General features: G+C 35.5%; 1 protein-coding gene across 2 annotated transcripts in view; it reads left to right on the top strand.

Moving 5' to 3' along the window:
* Nucleotides 1-16,122, top strand: part of LOC120523740 (protein diaphanous homolog 3-like) — a 933,584-nt gene that overhangs the window by 227,547 nt on the left and 689,915 nt on the right. For both annotated transcript variants that reach the window (XM_039745314.1, XM_039745313.1), the window contains exon 5: nt 4,038-4,168. In XM_039745314.1, the coding sequence (XP_039601248.1) occupies nt 4,038-4,168 (131 nt within the window). The remainder of the gene's footprint in view (nt 1-4,037; nt 4,169-16,122) is intronic.

The following is a 16,122-nucleotide window of genomic DNA, read 5'->3' as shown; positions in this document are numbered from 1 at the left end:
ATAATTTAAAAAATATTTTTGGTTTATTGTACATTGTCACTTCTTTCTTAAAACATAAGCAGATCTTATGCAGATCTTTCATGTTTGTTTTTGCTCCTAAACATAGGCTGAATGTGCTATGTGTCAATAAAGGTAATCATTTAGTTTTCAATCAGTAAGTTATCAAAAATATCAAACATTTTCATATTAAATTGCGATGTCCTGTTTCATATTACTGAACAGAGAATGCAGTTCTCCATGGCCAAAACATTATCTGGTACTCAAGAATACCACTGTTACATCACTACAGAAGATGGCAAACTCAGTCAGGTGGGTGTCTGGTGAAGACAGTCAATTGAATGTCTGAATATTCACCACTGAAGCAGTAGCTGAGATCCTGCCCTCTCACGATCACATTCCTGATGAATCAGATACGTCTTTCACATTAGACCAGTGATTGGTATAATAATTGACAAGAGTGAAATAGAATCAGACAGCCTGATGCGTTTCAGGCATCCAATTTTTCCTGCACAGTCTTTCCATTAGCCACTTAGAGACAATATTTGTTGAGTGCCATTTCAGTGTGTCATTGCATTGCTTAATGCACCTACAATGGTCAGTAGGAGGCATTGCCATCTTCATCTCAAAGATAAAGATGCCTTGCATTCTGCACTTTGATTGAAACTGAAATCAAATGGGTCACATTCCTGCTGCAGCAATACCAAGATGTTAAGATTTCGTTATAACATGTTTTGTATTTAATGATAAATCAAGCAGCTGTTGTTTATGTGTTCTGCTTAATGTGCGTTTGGTGATTTTTTTTCCCATTAATCCTATACCCAACTTATGAAGAACTTGAATTTTATCATCACTGACAAATTGTGAATTTAACCCATGTTTTGAATGGAAAATTAAAATGAAAGATTCACATAAGAAAAGTAAGACTTGTTTTTTGAGAAAGAAGAGACCATGTAGGATACAGGAGATATAATTTTAAGAATGTCTCACATTCCCACAGTGCATTTAGCTGGTCTGAAAATTAAACCTAAAATTATTTGTTTAACATTTGAGATGTCTTCTGGTCAATCTCTGATGTAGTTTTTTATTTGTTTATAACCTTTTGAAAAGCTATGTAGTAATAATAATAATACATTTCATTTGTAGGCACATTTCTAAACACTCAAGGTCACCGAACAATAGACAAAACACAGATTATAAACAAAAGTAAAATACAAAAGTTAAAATCAGACAGAGCAATTGTAATCAAAGAGAAAAAGCAGTCTTTAAACCAATGAATTTAAGTTTAGATTTGAAAAGTGAAAATGATTTAATATTTCTAAGCTTAGGTGATAGTGAGTTCCAAAGCTTGGGAGCAGAGCAACTGAATGCTCTGCTCCCCATAGTGGTAAGACGGACGAAGGGGACAGTCAAGTGCATGGAGGAAGAGGATCTAAGGGTACGGGAGGGAATGGCAACATGGAGGAGGTCAGACAGATGTGGAGGGGCAAGATTGTGGATAGCCTTGAAAGTTAGTAGGAGAATTTTGAAGTGAATTCGGAACTGAACTGGAAGCCAATGAAGCTGCTGCAAAACGGGAGTGATATGGTGAATAGAGGTGGTTCTAATAATGATGTGGGCAGCTGAATTCTGGACCAGTTGAAGCTTAGAAAGAGTTTTGCGAGAAAGACCAAAGAAAAGGGAATTGCAATAATCTAGATGAGAAATGACAAGGCTATGAACAAGTATAGCCATGTGTAGATAGATAAACATGGAAAAAATTTCAGCAGGCTGTATAAGTTAGAAGTATGCTTTATGAAAGCCTAAACATGGCCAAGATGCAAAATATTTCTTCCATTTTTGAATGTCTTTAAAATTTTACCAATTGGTGGCTTCCTGACCAAACATTTTGATTTTGTTATGTACTATACTGATAAAGGTACCAGTATACAAAATATGACCCTACTAGGCGGTTTAGTTTTTGAGGTAGGGTCTTGTGAAACTGAAAAAATAAAGCCGTGTCAAATCTGACACCCCTCTCCCTTCAAAAAAGTATCTAGGAAAGTATTGATCTTACATTAAAATAATTTTAAAGGGTGTCTCCTGGATAACATGGGTACACCTGGTATTTTTGAAGTGCCCAGGATTTCTGGAAAATTGGTTGATTTGATATGAAATGACCCTATATATAGTTCCTGCCAAATAATGCAAAGAGTACACCACATTTATTTCCAAATTTTCCTTCAATATCTTTAGTTTATGAAAGTTATGAAGGGAAATGGCAGAACAAGGGTATATAACTGTAGACCATGGATGAGGCATCAAACCTTCTAACTGAACCTCTAAAATATAACTAAAGTACAATAAGTTAACATCACAGTCTAATTGGAAATGCAAACATGTTGTGCCAGAACATGGTTGAAATATTTTAATAGGTAGCATATGCATAGGCTACAATGCTTGCATATCTTAACTCTGTTTTCTGGTGTTATGCAATATACTGATGCAGTATTTGATATAACAGAAGGATGTTACAGCAGACATAAGCGCTTCCCGAACATATGAAGCCAAGTACCTGCAATGGTCTGTGTTTGTCTGTCTGTCTTTCTTCTGTCACCTCACTCATTATAATATACAGATTTTAACCCTAGGTTACTTTGTGCAGCTGAGCTCCTGAATTGATAACAGCAATTTTAGTTGTGTATTTTCTCACATTTCCAAGTCTTTGGTTAAGTTTGTTTTTTCTCTCTTACCTGTCTTTCTACAGGTTTTTTCATATCCGTCTAATATATAAGGAGATATGGTACAGTGCAACCCCAAATGTTTAAAGTGCACAGACTGGAGGAAATTGGGTGGGGGGAGCCTTTTTCAGTGGCAGATCGCGTCACTTTTCACTACAAACTTCTTAGCAAGGTGTCCCCAAATGTGTGTTTTTTGTTTTTTTTTTGTTTTTTTTGAGAACCACATCTGGTCCAATGAAACTAGGTTCTGCCATACCTTGTGTAACAGGCAGTACTTGAACTATAGCTCAAAGTGCATGCTTCTTCATTTTCTACCTTGATTTCATTAGTCTGAGTGAGGGAAGCATCTGAAATTTAATTTTCAATATAATATAGATTAGTATGAAGGTGAATAATTAAAGAGAGTTTGGTCAACCTGTTCTTGGTCATGCATGACAAGAGGAACCAAAAAGGAAATGGGCTCCTCAGAGCAGCCTGAACTTGAAAATAAAAAGGTTGCAGAGCAGAAACTATGGACTCAATATTATAAACAGACTGTTTAAGGAAGTGATTAGAGAATGTAACTTGAGTTAGATTCTAATCTTAAAGTGCCTCATGTTATATAGATTCATTCATTGTAACAAAGACTTGAGGGAAAATCTAACCAAATATCAGTTTAATTTGAATTATTCAAACTGTAAATGTACATACAGGTAGCTACTTTAATCCACAAATCCAATCTACACATTTTACACCAGTAGATCCAGTAGAAGCTGTTCATAATATATTTCTGCTGGTGGCTCTGAAAATTGCCTAAATATTTAGTACTGTTAGTTCTGCTTCTGAATTGCCCCACACATATACACTTTTTTTTTTTTTTTTAACATTAGTACCTTTTTTATTTTAAAATTGGATTAGTCCACTTTCAAGATTTTATAATTAATCGAGTTATCCTTTTTTTTTTGGAGAAAACAGGTGTATCTAATAAATTGGTACATTTATACACATTGCATAATGTAACAGAGGAATTTAAACAGAGGAAATTTCCAGTACAAACATCTTTAAATAAATATATTAAATCAATATTTTTTTGTGTGTAAATTTTTCTAAAAGCAGAATTACTTTAGTGGCATTTTATATATCTTCTTTATTTGTTTTAGTTTGAGTTTCTCACTGTTTTTGCTTATTATTGTTTCTCCCTCAGCACCAGTAGGGGCAAATACTCTGTTTGTAACAGCAGCAGCAGTGGATGATCTGTTTAAGTTATAAGCCAGGTAATCATTAGGCAATGTCTCTTAGAATGTGTTTTATTATTATTATTATTATTATTATTTTTAATAGAGTGGCCTGAAGAGTAGCCATCAGATTTCCCCACAAGAATTCATCTGCGAGTTAAAGTCAAGTATAACAGAAGAAAGACTCCTTGGTTGCTTAGAATCTTTACGTGTATCTTTGACCAGTAACCCTGTGAGGTAAGTAATGTTTTCTCCCTAACCGAAAAAAAGTTTAACCTTATCTATTTGTTTGTTTTAAATGTCTTTTATCCTGTTTTAGGCTGCTTTTAACTATGTTTTGAGATTCATTAAAATGCATTAGCATTTCATTAGTTTTTCAGGACATTTGAGAGCAATTTATTAAATGTTTAGTTTATTGTTACTACCTTATGCTGGAATGCAAGCAGGATATGAAGTTAGCTATGCACAATGCATTTTGAAATTTCATCATATGCTTTCATGGCCTGGCTTTTGAATGCTGGAAAACCTACAACAATGTGTTACGAGTGTTCTTTCTTTTCTACTCTTGCAGCTCTCATCCAGTACGCTTTTTTCCCCAAATAAGACAAACAAGTTTATAGAATGTTTTCCTGCATTTTGTTTCTCCCTAGTTAGCTGTTTCATATATATTTATGATTTAAGCAAAAATACTGATTTGGTTTTGTGATGTAACTGTTTCAGTGTTAATTTTACTTGCTTTTTGTCTTCATGTATGTCTTAAAACTTGTATTTAATTATATAAATATTTTCTAAATGTTCTATTAAAGATTCTTCAAATAACAGATATTGTAGCTGTCGAAATAAGGTGTGGTCAAGCACAGGTAAAACACGTGTTGAAAGAAATCTCACAGTGCAAAAGTTTGTTTTAAAAAATTTAGTGAAAGTTAAAAGCAAATAATCCACACAAGAATAAAAGAAAAAATAGTTACACACGTAGAATAAAAGGCCAAAAAAAAGGGAAAAATGTATCTTGTCTTAAACTTAGCTTTTCTTGAGAAACTTTACAGTTATTTCTGTACTTAAAAGTTCTTTACTTCTTCTCTACTTAAAGATTCTTAAAATTCTTATATACTCAAAGATTCTTAGCTTCTTCTTCTGTATGCTTTAAGCATATGGCACAGCACATGAATTAAGTGCTGTTTTCTTACATATTTACTTCACACACATTCAAAAGGCCCGTAGGCCGGTTGGCACTTAGACATGTGCCCAGGCACACTTTAAAACCTTATGCCTTCCACACCTTACACAAGGCAAGGCTGTCACTAACTAACAATATAGTTTACTCAAACCTGTTAGAAATTGCAGGAATATACCAATACAATTTTATTTACGGAGGTTATAGGAACCTCCCATATATGTGTTTTTTCATCTATTAGAATATTCATGAATTTTATAGAACTAGGAAAATGGCTCTTACAGATATTATAGGTAAAAAATGCTTTTAAATAGAGACACTGTCTTAATTAAGATATTAAAAGTATAACAACTAAGATTAATAAATTTGTAATCTGTAGAAATGCTTTTTATAACCGTCTGTTTCTGTGTTGTATGTGCTGCTGAGAAAAACTGAACCTTTTCTTTGTGGTCAATTCATAAGACTCGAAATAATGATCAAGTTGCCATTTAGCTTTGCTATTGGTACTTAGCAAAATTGTTAGTATTATTTTAACTTTTACATGTCAAAGTCATCCCTAAAGGGTTAAGTTAACTTCTGGTGTTTAATACATTTTTTTAAGGACTAGGCAACATAGTGGTTGATCCAGCTGTTAATGGTTGGGTTCAGATTTTGATCGTCTTACCAGCTCTGTTTTTGTGTGGAGTTTGTGTGGTTTCTATATGGTTTCCCTGTGAGTTGCTCTTACTTTGGTTATGTTAATTAAGGACATCAGCTTGTTCCCCTGAATTTTTACATTTAATGTATTTACTGGTTCATATACATGAAAAAAGAAAGAAATCAAAAGCGTCCCTTTACTAGGTACGAAGTCCAAAGTTGCAGCTATAGTGCAAGTTATCGTTATAGTAGAGCATTATGGGGCTATAATGGCAGAGCATTTATTTCCTGTTTATTTTAATGGAAAATATTTTACATTTTTAATGTTATGACAGATGTATCGAGTGCTTAGTAGGCTGATTACTTGTATGCTCATACAATCTGTGAACTTTACCAAAAGTGTCCAACAGCTAAGCACGGATAATGTCACACTTTTTAAAATTGTTATACCTAACTTAACAGATTTACGGTATATGATGACAAAAGTTTAGTTGTAAAGTTGTTCATTAAAAGGATTGATCAAACAGCATAATATGGATTGGCTTGACTTATCATGTATGTCCTGAATACACAGTGTTTTCATCTAATAACTTGCAGTCTTGAAGGTTTTCACTATACTTATATTATCCTAGACCACAAAAATGATGGAGGAACAACTCATTATGCATTTAATTTCCAAAATTTTAATTTGTAACATAGTATTACCCTTTAAAGTTGTTTTTTTTTTGGTAAACCAGAATTACCTACTAAAGTCAACAAATGTTAAGATGCATTTTTAGTTCCCATATACCTTCTTTCATTATGATCTTTAATTTGTGACAAATCCTCTACAATATGCTACTTTTTGACTCATCTATAGTTGCATTTAAGATGTTGAAAATCATTTCAGTTTCTTTCCTGTTCTGATCTGCATTCATTTCGCCAACAGGATATACTGTAAATTCTGATACAGGAATTAAAACAGGAGTTTCATTAAAATTATAGCACATTTACACCATGAGTATTCATGCTTTGAAGTACTGGTAAAAGAGAGCAATTAAAAAAAAAAGGCAGCATTAGTGTCTTTTTGTGAATGAGCAAAGTTCGATGAACTGTCATTTATAAATTGACTTAGAGTGACTACTTTTGATTCATCTCCAGTGTATGTCTGTTAAGAAATTGTTGTCCCTTACAAAACATGCTCCTGTATTTTGTTTTTTTGCTGCAGGGTTGTGCATGGGATATTTGTGATTTTCAATTAAGCAAAGCTGGTTACAAAGTGAACATAATATAACAATATTACTAAGACAAACGATGTCCTTTAACAATGTTACACAATGTACTATGGAAATTACTCTGATATTTCCATACTATTTGCAGTTAGTGCTAGTGCAAGAAAAGCAGTGTACTTTTTCTTTAATTTAATGTTAATATTCACCTGTAAAGGGATAGCATTTTTGATTTCAAAACTGGTACACTGTTCTAAAAGACAACTACTTATCTGTTTGTTTTAATAAGAGTTTGAATGTCTAATTTATTTTTATAAATAGAGACTATTGGTGCAAATTTAATATGACTTAAACTTTTTGTATGTGAAATTTTTCTGTCAGTCTCTCACTTTTTTGATAAAAAGTTTCTACTTCTAAATATTTTGAGATGGTAATGTAATATATTGTCCTATCACAGACTATATTTCATTTTTTTCATTTTTGGCCACTACTTTGTATATTGTCTTAAGTGGAAACTTCTTTCAGAGCACCATTGTATGGTTAAAGTCTGGAAGTGCAGGTTTTTTTTTTTTTGCCATTAAAATTTCATTTGGCGGCAACTGGTGAAAACTGAATAAAATAAAGCCTTTTTGCAAGAAACCGCTCAATGTTATGAACAACTCATAAGACTGACAAAAAGTCCTGACCTAAAATCCAAAGAAAAGTATTCATTGATTGAAAGACCAAGATATTTGAATGAAAATGGCTTGTGAAGTTCAGATTTCTTAGGAAATATTTTATTAAGTTCAACTTCAAAAATGATCATGTGTATACCCAACTAGAAATCTAACTAGGGCATGTAATATTTGCAGCAATTAAAAAAATGAGAAAGTTATAATTTGAAGGTAACATTGGCTGTGTAATTGATTGTACAGTAAGATCAAAGTAGTGATGGTGAAGGAGCTGAAATTTAGCATGAACTATCAAGCTAAGTGACAGAACATGATTGCCATCATAGACTTGCATACAGCAAGTTTATAGAGAACTAATCTTTTTTAATTTGCTTTTGGCAAGGTTAAATCCCATTAAAGAAATATAATAAACTGCTGTTAACAATGCACCCTGTGCTGTGGTGTTTTTTTTTTTAATTAACAAAAAAAGAAAACAGTTGTGGCTCAGTTTGCCTTGAGGCTGTTTAGCCTTTTACCTTAAGGCATGTTCTGAATTTTAAATGTCCTGAGTCTGTGCTTTTACCTTGCACTTAATTTTATGTGTCAGTACAGTATCATTATTAGTTTAAGCCAGCTGTTTTATGTAGCATTGTTACAGAGTGATTTCCATCTTATTCTTGATGAGGTATCAGTGATGTAAATAAAACAAATGTTGTTATGCAGTGGCTCAAATAAACATTTGCATTGGTTGTAAAAACTAAAAGCCAAGATATACAAAAATGATCAAAAGTACAAAGACTAGTAAAAAGGTAAAAGCATTTTGAAATAGGTGTAATTAGGTTCACAAATGCATATAGATTCACACCAATGAAATGTTCAGTAAATACTTTGAAGCATCATCTTCAGAGTAACAATATGACTGTCTTCAGAAAGACTCAGATTTGTATTCTCATTCTTAACTGTAATACCATAGTTTTGTTTTCAGCATTTTGTCACTGAGAAGGTTCTAAAATAATATTCCAATGGTTAATCATACCATTTAGATGGCTTTATGTTAGTTTTTCTTTTAATGTATTTTTAGTTTAAAATAGACATTTAAATGGAACAGATATTTTAACATTATGTGTGATTTGTAGTCTAGAATGTTTTGTATTTCTCACCTTTACTAAGAATTGAAATAGCAGTAATCAAAAGAATTCCATGTATCCATTTCCTCAAACTACTTAACCAAGATTTAGGGTCACAATAAACTGGAGGACAAAAGGCATCATAAGAAGTAAAGCATAAACAAACCATGAGTGGGGAGACAAATCGATTGCAGAGTATAGTTATATTGAACTTTGTCAACAACTAACCTAACTCTGATGCCAACTTGGAAAAGGCGAACTTTAAGATATCAGTTGGCTTAGCCAGGCGTGAGGTCCCAGCCTTGTTGGGATCTAGTAGTAATCTCTGCATTGTCCAACACAATGTGCTCGGGCAGATACCCTGTGCAAGCATGGAATATGTAAACATTTTCTATGTTCATGGAGATGTTAAAGGTAATACTCCCACTGAAATATACGGGAAGGAACCGTAAAGTTTGGACTTCTTATCAGACTCTTCAACCTTGGCCTTTCTTAGTTGGGAGGAAAAACGCCCTATTCCCACTAGTCTTGGCCTGCAAAGTGTCTCTTCCTTTGTTAGAAAGAGAGGGACTCGCTGCTGACAAGGTCAGCCAGAAAACCAGCTTGGAGACAGAACCTTACTTGGTCAGTGGGGTGGGGTGTGATCCCTCACAGGAGTTTCTGAGAAAGCTGGATGGAGCTGCACAGCAGGCACTTACACCTTCATCTTCCTCATCTTCTCTATTGTTCATCTCAAGGCACAGATGTTTTTTCAGTCACCCTGTTTAGAACTTATCTTTGCCAGCCATTTTGCTCAAGTGGCTCTTCTCTCCACTCCAAATATTGTTAATTATATCAGTAATTGGTTTATTATCAGGTGTTCTAGTCTTTGGTGGCTCCAGGTCTTCAGAATTAGCACATTGGTTCACCCAATGGTCCATTTTTCAGTCTCATAGCACTTTTATTAATAATTTTTGACAACTAACTGTATTTTTAGTCATGGAAATCTCCAGACTTGTAGCCAGATTAAATTAAAAGAAGTTACTGTTTTAAAATAAATTAAATCCCATGTTACCTGATGGAGCTCTATCATCCAGTGAAACGCTTTCAGAACTGACTACCCTTGCTAAACAATGATCATATAAATATGTGCGGGAAATGTGTACATTATTAGAAGTGTTTGTGAGGAAATAAATAATTTGTGCAGGATACTTGCAGTCCCATGCTTAGTTTCATTTCATGATTCATAAGTTTACCAATAAGGACTCTTTGTTAATTTATTAGATCACAAAATAACAGCATTATATGAAGCAATATTACTTACAGTATTCTGTAAAGAAAAAATATTAAAATACTTAAGTCCACAATTTCCATCCATATTGGAACTTTTTTATTGTAATACTGACTATAAATTTCAAATGGAAAAAAAAGCAAATAGGAGAGGGTTTTTATTTCCTTTTTTTAGAAAATTTTCCTGGAACACCTAATGCATATTGAAAATTACCAACTGTAAACTTAAACCTGTTTTTAAAATGTGCATCATGTCTTTTATATGCGCTTTAAGAGTGATACAATTGTTGGCTGTATGGAGATTTAGATGACTCCTATTCATGAAATGTTTCACAAATTGAGGTGGAGGGAATTTTCTCTATCTACTTGAGTAGTGATTTGGCATGTTCCACTCTTTGATGATCAAATGCCATCTCTAGCACCTTTCTTGTTAACTAATTCATTTGAATTTTAACGGATGTTTATCTTTGTTAATTTTATCCCACTTCTCTAATTTTCTTCAGTGGCTTCAAGTATCCATCTATTTATTTTCGAGTTCAGCTCAAAAATTAAATAACCTTTTGGTTACCTCTGGCCTGCCTGTTCTGCCTAATATGTAATATTATTCTCCTATTGCAGTAATGAGGTGTCACCCGCTGCACTCCGGTCCCAATCTAGGGGCCTCATGTATAAACGGTGCGTACGCACAGAAATGTTGTGTATGAACGTTTCCATGTTTAAATCGCGATGTATAAAACCTAAACTTGGCATAAAGCCACGCACAGTTCCATGGTACCTCATATCCTGTCGTACGCAAGTTCTCCACTCAGTTTTGCAGACTGGCGGACCCCAGCATCAAAGCAATGCTACTGTTCCTGTGTGGTTTATCTTTCTTTTTCAGATCCACATTACTGACGCGGCTTTATAAATAAACTGAAATTTACCGCATATTGTTTATTAGTTTAAGGCATCCGATTATAATTAACCTTTACCAATATAATGGTCCACAGAATGGTCAAAATACTCTAAATACCATATCTGCTTTAGCGTTGTTACTCTCACTGCACCTTTTACTTCTTTTTTCAGCTGCTCCCGTTAGGGGTTGTCACAGCGGATCATTTATCCATATTACTCTCACTGCACCACTCGGAGCAGCTGATCGGAAACAGAATTGTTGGTATACAGCATCAAGCACATGCTGCCTCAGCACTGCTTCTTACACGGCAAACGCTTTAAAACCTTTACTGTACGGACCTTGCGGTTCAGAAACAGTTTCATCCCAAGAGAAGTAAACGCAATCAATCAGCTCCTTGTAGAACTGTTTGTACTTACAAGTACAATTACCTCACTTTAAACTTGCGATACAGTTATAATATTGCACAACCTGAGGCACTTTATAAAGTCCACCAGTGGCAAATTCAGTTGATTGGACATGATTTGGAAAGGCACACACCTGTTTATATAAGGTCTCACAGTTGACAGTTCATGTCAGAGCACAAACCAAGCATAAAGTCAAGGAATTGTCTGTAGACCTCCGAGACAGGATTGTTTCGAGACACAAATCTGGGGAAGGTTACCGAAAAATTTCTCCTGCTTTGAAGGTCCCAGTGAGCACAGTGGCCTCCATCATCCATAAGTGGAAGAAGTTCGAAACCACCAGGACACTTCCTAGAGCTGGCCGGCCATCTAAACCGAGCGATCCGGGGAGAAGGGCGTTAGTGAGGGAGGTGACCAAGAACCCGATTGTCACTCTGTCAAAGCTCCAGAGGTCCTCTGTGGAAAGAGGAGAACCTTCCAGAAGGATAACCATCTCTGCAGCAATCCACCAATCAGGCCTGTTTGGTAGAGTGGCAAGACTGAAGCCACTCCTTAATAAAAGGCACATGGCAGCCCACCTGGAGTTTGCCAAAAGGCACCTGAAAGACTCTCAGACCATGAGAAACAAAATTCTCTGGTCTATGAGACAGAGATTGAATTCTTTGGTGTGAATGCCAGGCGTCACGTTTGGAGGAAACCAGGCACCGCTCATCACCTGGCCAATACCATCCCTACAGTGAAGCATGGTGGTGGCATCATCATGCTGTGGGGATGTTTTTCAGCGGCAGGAACGGGGAGACTAGTCAGGATAAAGGGAAAGATGACTGCAGCAATGTACAGAGACATCCTGGATGAAAACCTGCTCCAGAGTGCTCTTGACCTCAGACTGGGGCGACAGTTCATCTTTCAGCAGGACAATGACCCTAAGCACACAGCCAAGATATCAAAGGAGTGGCTTCAGGACAACTCTGCAAATGTCCTTGAGTGACCCAGCCAGAGCCCAGACTTGAATCCGATTGAACATCGCTGGAGAGATCTTAAAATGGCTGTGCACCTACGCTTCCCATCCAACCTGATGGAGCTTGAAAGGTGCTGCAAAGAGGAATGGGTGGAACTGGCCAAGGATAGGTGTGCCAAGCTTGTGGCATCATATTCAAAAAGACTTGAGGCTATAATTGCTGCCAAAGGTGCATTGACAAAGGCTGAGCAAAGGCTGTGAATACTTATGTACATGTGATTTCTTTTTCAGTTTTTTTATTTTAAATAAATTTGCAAAAATCTCAAGTAAACTTTTTTCACGTTGTCATTATATGGGGTGTTGTGTGTAGAATTTTGAAAAAAAAAATGAATTTAATCCATTTTGGAATAAGGCTGTGAATACTTTCCAGATGCACTGTACATATGATGACGATATCATTTTATTTTTTTGGCACGGACATGTCTGCACACACTTTTTGTGGCATTACACATGTATTTTTTGAGCATGTCCGTGCCAAATAAATAACATTTGACGTTTTGAAGAAATCATTTTATGACACGATTTACCTTTATTTATTTACTTACTTCCTAAAGCCTAAAGTCACAAGTAGTGTGCAGAGGGCATGCTCAAAAAATACATGTGTAATGCCACGAAAAGTGCCTGCTGACACTTTAGTATGCAAGCAATGGTATGTGCATTCTTGCTCCGACGTAAAAGGGAGCTGAGTTTACCTCTGTTACAGCGCGTCTATGTGAAAAGATGCGGGGGTGTGGTGTGTTTGGGCTCGTGAACGCGGCTGAGATAATCCATTCATCCATCCATTGTCTAACCCGCTGAATCCAAATAGGGTCACGGGGATCTGCCGGAGCCAATCCCAGCCAACACAGGGCACAAGGCAGGAACCAATCCTGGGCAGGGTGCCAACCCACCACAGCGGCTGAGATAATAAAACTTACTAAAAAAAACCAAAAAAAAAAAACCAAATCTAACCTTTACAAGTATCATAAATTACACTGGCTGTTACAGACTGAAATCAAATGTATGGTTTTTTTTCTAAAATAGTAAGACCAAGAGCAGTTTACTTCTCAAAAAGGAGTGGGGCAGGATCAAACTCGAGACCTTCTGAGTCGCAGTCGGCTGCTGATTCTATTACGCCACGGAGACAATCATAATGAATGGCTGTCAATGTCGCATGTTAAGGCAGCTTTTTTTTTCTGCAGTTATATTTTTGAATAAAAGGGCAATTGTTGTTTTAGGTTTGTAACTTCTGTGAAAGTATTTCTTTGATATTTGGACTTCAGGCTGCATACATTATATAGTTTATGCCTACATTTTGTCATCTACTAGTAGAATATAAAAAATGTTTCTGTTTTAATAATGTGTTTACACAGATTACTGTAGAAACGGAACAGACATGAAATACGTGTGTTCCAAACAACGATCTATTATTTCCACTCTAAAACTACACTTCACTCCCAGAAAATCAATCAAGGCATGAGTTGGGAGAAGTTTGTGCAAGTCGGTGGGGGAATGGAATAGCCGGCTACTTGCCGCTTTTCTTTTATCAGCACACTTGGATTAACAAAAGACGCTGGCGGAGAGGTGAGAACGGTTTTAAGAAGTGATTTAAGGTGGGACGGATTTACGAGTTTTTTCGTCGGCTCTGGTAATTCTAGTGTTAATGACAAAATAAACTATGTGATTAAAGTGGAAATTTCGAGATTAAAGTTGACATTTCTTGCTTTTTTCACCGTGTGCCTTTTTTTTTTTTCTCTGTACCCTAATAAGCTTTCATATGACACTCAAACGGTGGGCTATGACTCTCCTTTTCACGGCGTTTTTGATATGTGACTTCTTCTTTATTTCGGGCACTGTGCAACTTTGTGAACTTGAGCTTTCGAGTTTCTCCAACACGCTATGTCACTCGATCAGCTTCCTTTTCTTGTTTATACCACTGTTTAAACCAACAAATAGTACGTGTTTCCTTGCCTCCACTTGGTATTCGCTGAAGTTGTTCTATTTTTCCTCGTGGTTTTGTCATTGTCTTTTCACAGAACGCTGAGCTTAAGGGCCATTAATATTCATTTACATATTCAAAGAGGCGTAATTCTGGAAGGACTTGGGGCGGGACAGCAGGCGCTTGCACGCGCGTTACTTTTCACACTGATTGGGATTTATGAAGAATGTGGAAGTTGGCGAATGCACAGATTCCTGCATCTAGATTTTTATGTGCATACGCACATTCCCGCTTTTGTGCTTACACCATGTTATAGTGTGAGTAGGCCCCAGGTGGTTCCTTGTGTGGTGGGTGCAGCAATGTGGGACTTATGTTTTGCTTATCTGACATGTGGTCTGCCTTGTTGTAGAACTCATAGAGTACTTCCAGAATAATCTAACTAAATGTGTTGTGCTGTGCCCTTCTGCTCTTCCTTTCATACTGGGCTCATGATATGCATAGTCCGTACCTGCACATGCTTTTCTTCCCTCTACTAGGGCTTTTTTTGCTTTTCCTTTCTGGCAACCTCCTCACAACCACAGTACAATAATTGTAATACCTGTGCATCTATACTATATATTTTATTATAAGTGATTTTTCTTTTTAATAGCTTTTTTCTTAATATTCTTGGAAAAAATAATAAATAACTGGACATTTGAAGTAAAGGTGATGGACAGTAATACTTTTTGTTTTAATATATGACCATGACTTTTTTTGGGAATAATCTGCAACACACAGCAGTATGTTTGGTCCTCTCATTTTGCTTTTGCACTCTTCTAATCTTCTTAGGGTCATTGGTTGTGTTTGTGGTGTCCCATGTTTCCTTCTTTATTGCTTTTTTACCATTTTTTGCTGTGCATATAAATAATTTTGTGGTTTCTGATCTTTACTCTGTTGTTTAGCAGCTGCTGAATCCCTTTAGACCTTTTCTTATTTTTGAACTGGCTAATCAGCATCCTTTCTCGCTCCCCATTCCCAAACTGGAAACAAGTGTAGGTGCAAATGAAAAGAGAATATATTCTGTAATTGTGTTAAATGGAGGTGATAAATGGATCTGACAAACAAGTGGAAATTGGTTTTTGATATTATATTAAAGCTGACCTTCAAGTTTAAGACTCAAAATTTGTTATTTTGTCACATATACAATAGCATGCTTGCTTTTCTTATAGAGAAATTGTCTACAACTGGTTTAAATCATTGCTGTGGCTTAACTGCTAGATAAGTTTCTAATGGGTTATCTTTCCTAAGTATGTTCTCTTCTGTTATCAAAAATGCACAAGGGACTATGCTATTCATTGCACATTAGTTACAAATGACCAAGTGTTTCTGAAATATTTTTCTTATTACTGGAATTGATACTTAATAAATAATAAAAGTCTGCTGAAATGTATGTATTTTTTACATTTTCAGTCCACAGTACCTCAGTGTGGCTAGATAATTTAATATTCTCAACTATATTGGGTGCTATTCTAATTCATTTATTCATAATACTGTTCACATATATGTTGGAAATGAAAAGCCAATTATCACTTATACTTTTAAAAATTCTTAGGGATTTTATTATTTTCCTTAATTGAATTTTAAAAGTTACATTGCTGTTATCTGGTGTTCGAATTTATTTATGGTTTTGCTACATTGATAGCAAAATAAAGATATTTATTTGATAAGATTTTTTTATTTCAGTAAAGCTTTTATTGCGCACTAGTTTGATCAAATAAACCTTTAACAGTTATGAGTTATTTATTTTTGTTCAGCAGGAAGCAGCAGCTCTTTTGGGAGACCCAAGATAAAATTCAATAAAGATGAATGCAGCAGTCAGCTGAGGTTCTCTGGCTGTTATCTTCTCCAGATGTTGA

This window comes from Polypterus senegalus, chromosome 2, assembly GCF_016835505.1.
Source record: "Polypterus senegalus isolate Bchr_013 chromosome 2, ASM1683550v1, whole genome shotgun sequence".
Classification (NCBI taxonomy): Eukaryota; Metazoa; Chordata; class Cladistia; order Polypteriformes; family Polypteridae; genus Polypterus; species Polypterus senegalus.
Note: the sequence above shows the minus strand (reverse complement) of the source record. Positions and strands in the feature narration are given on the sequence as shown.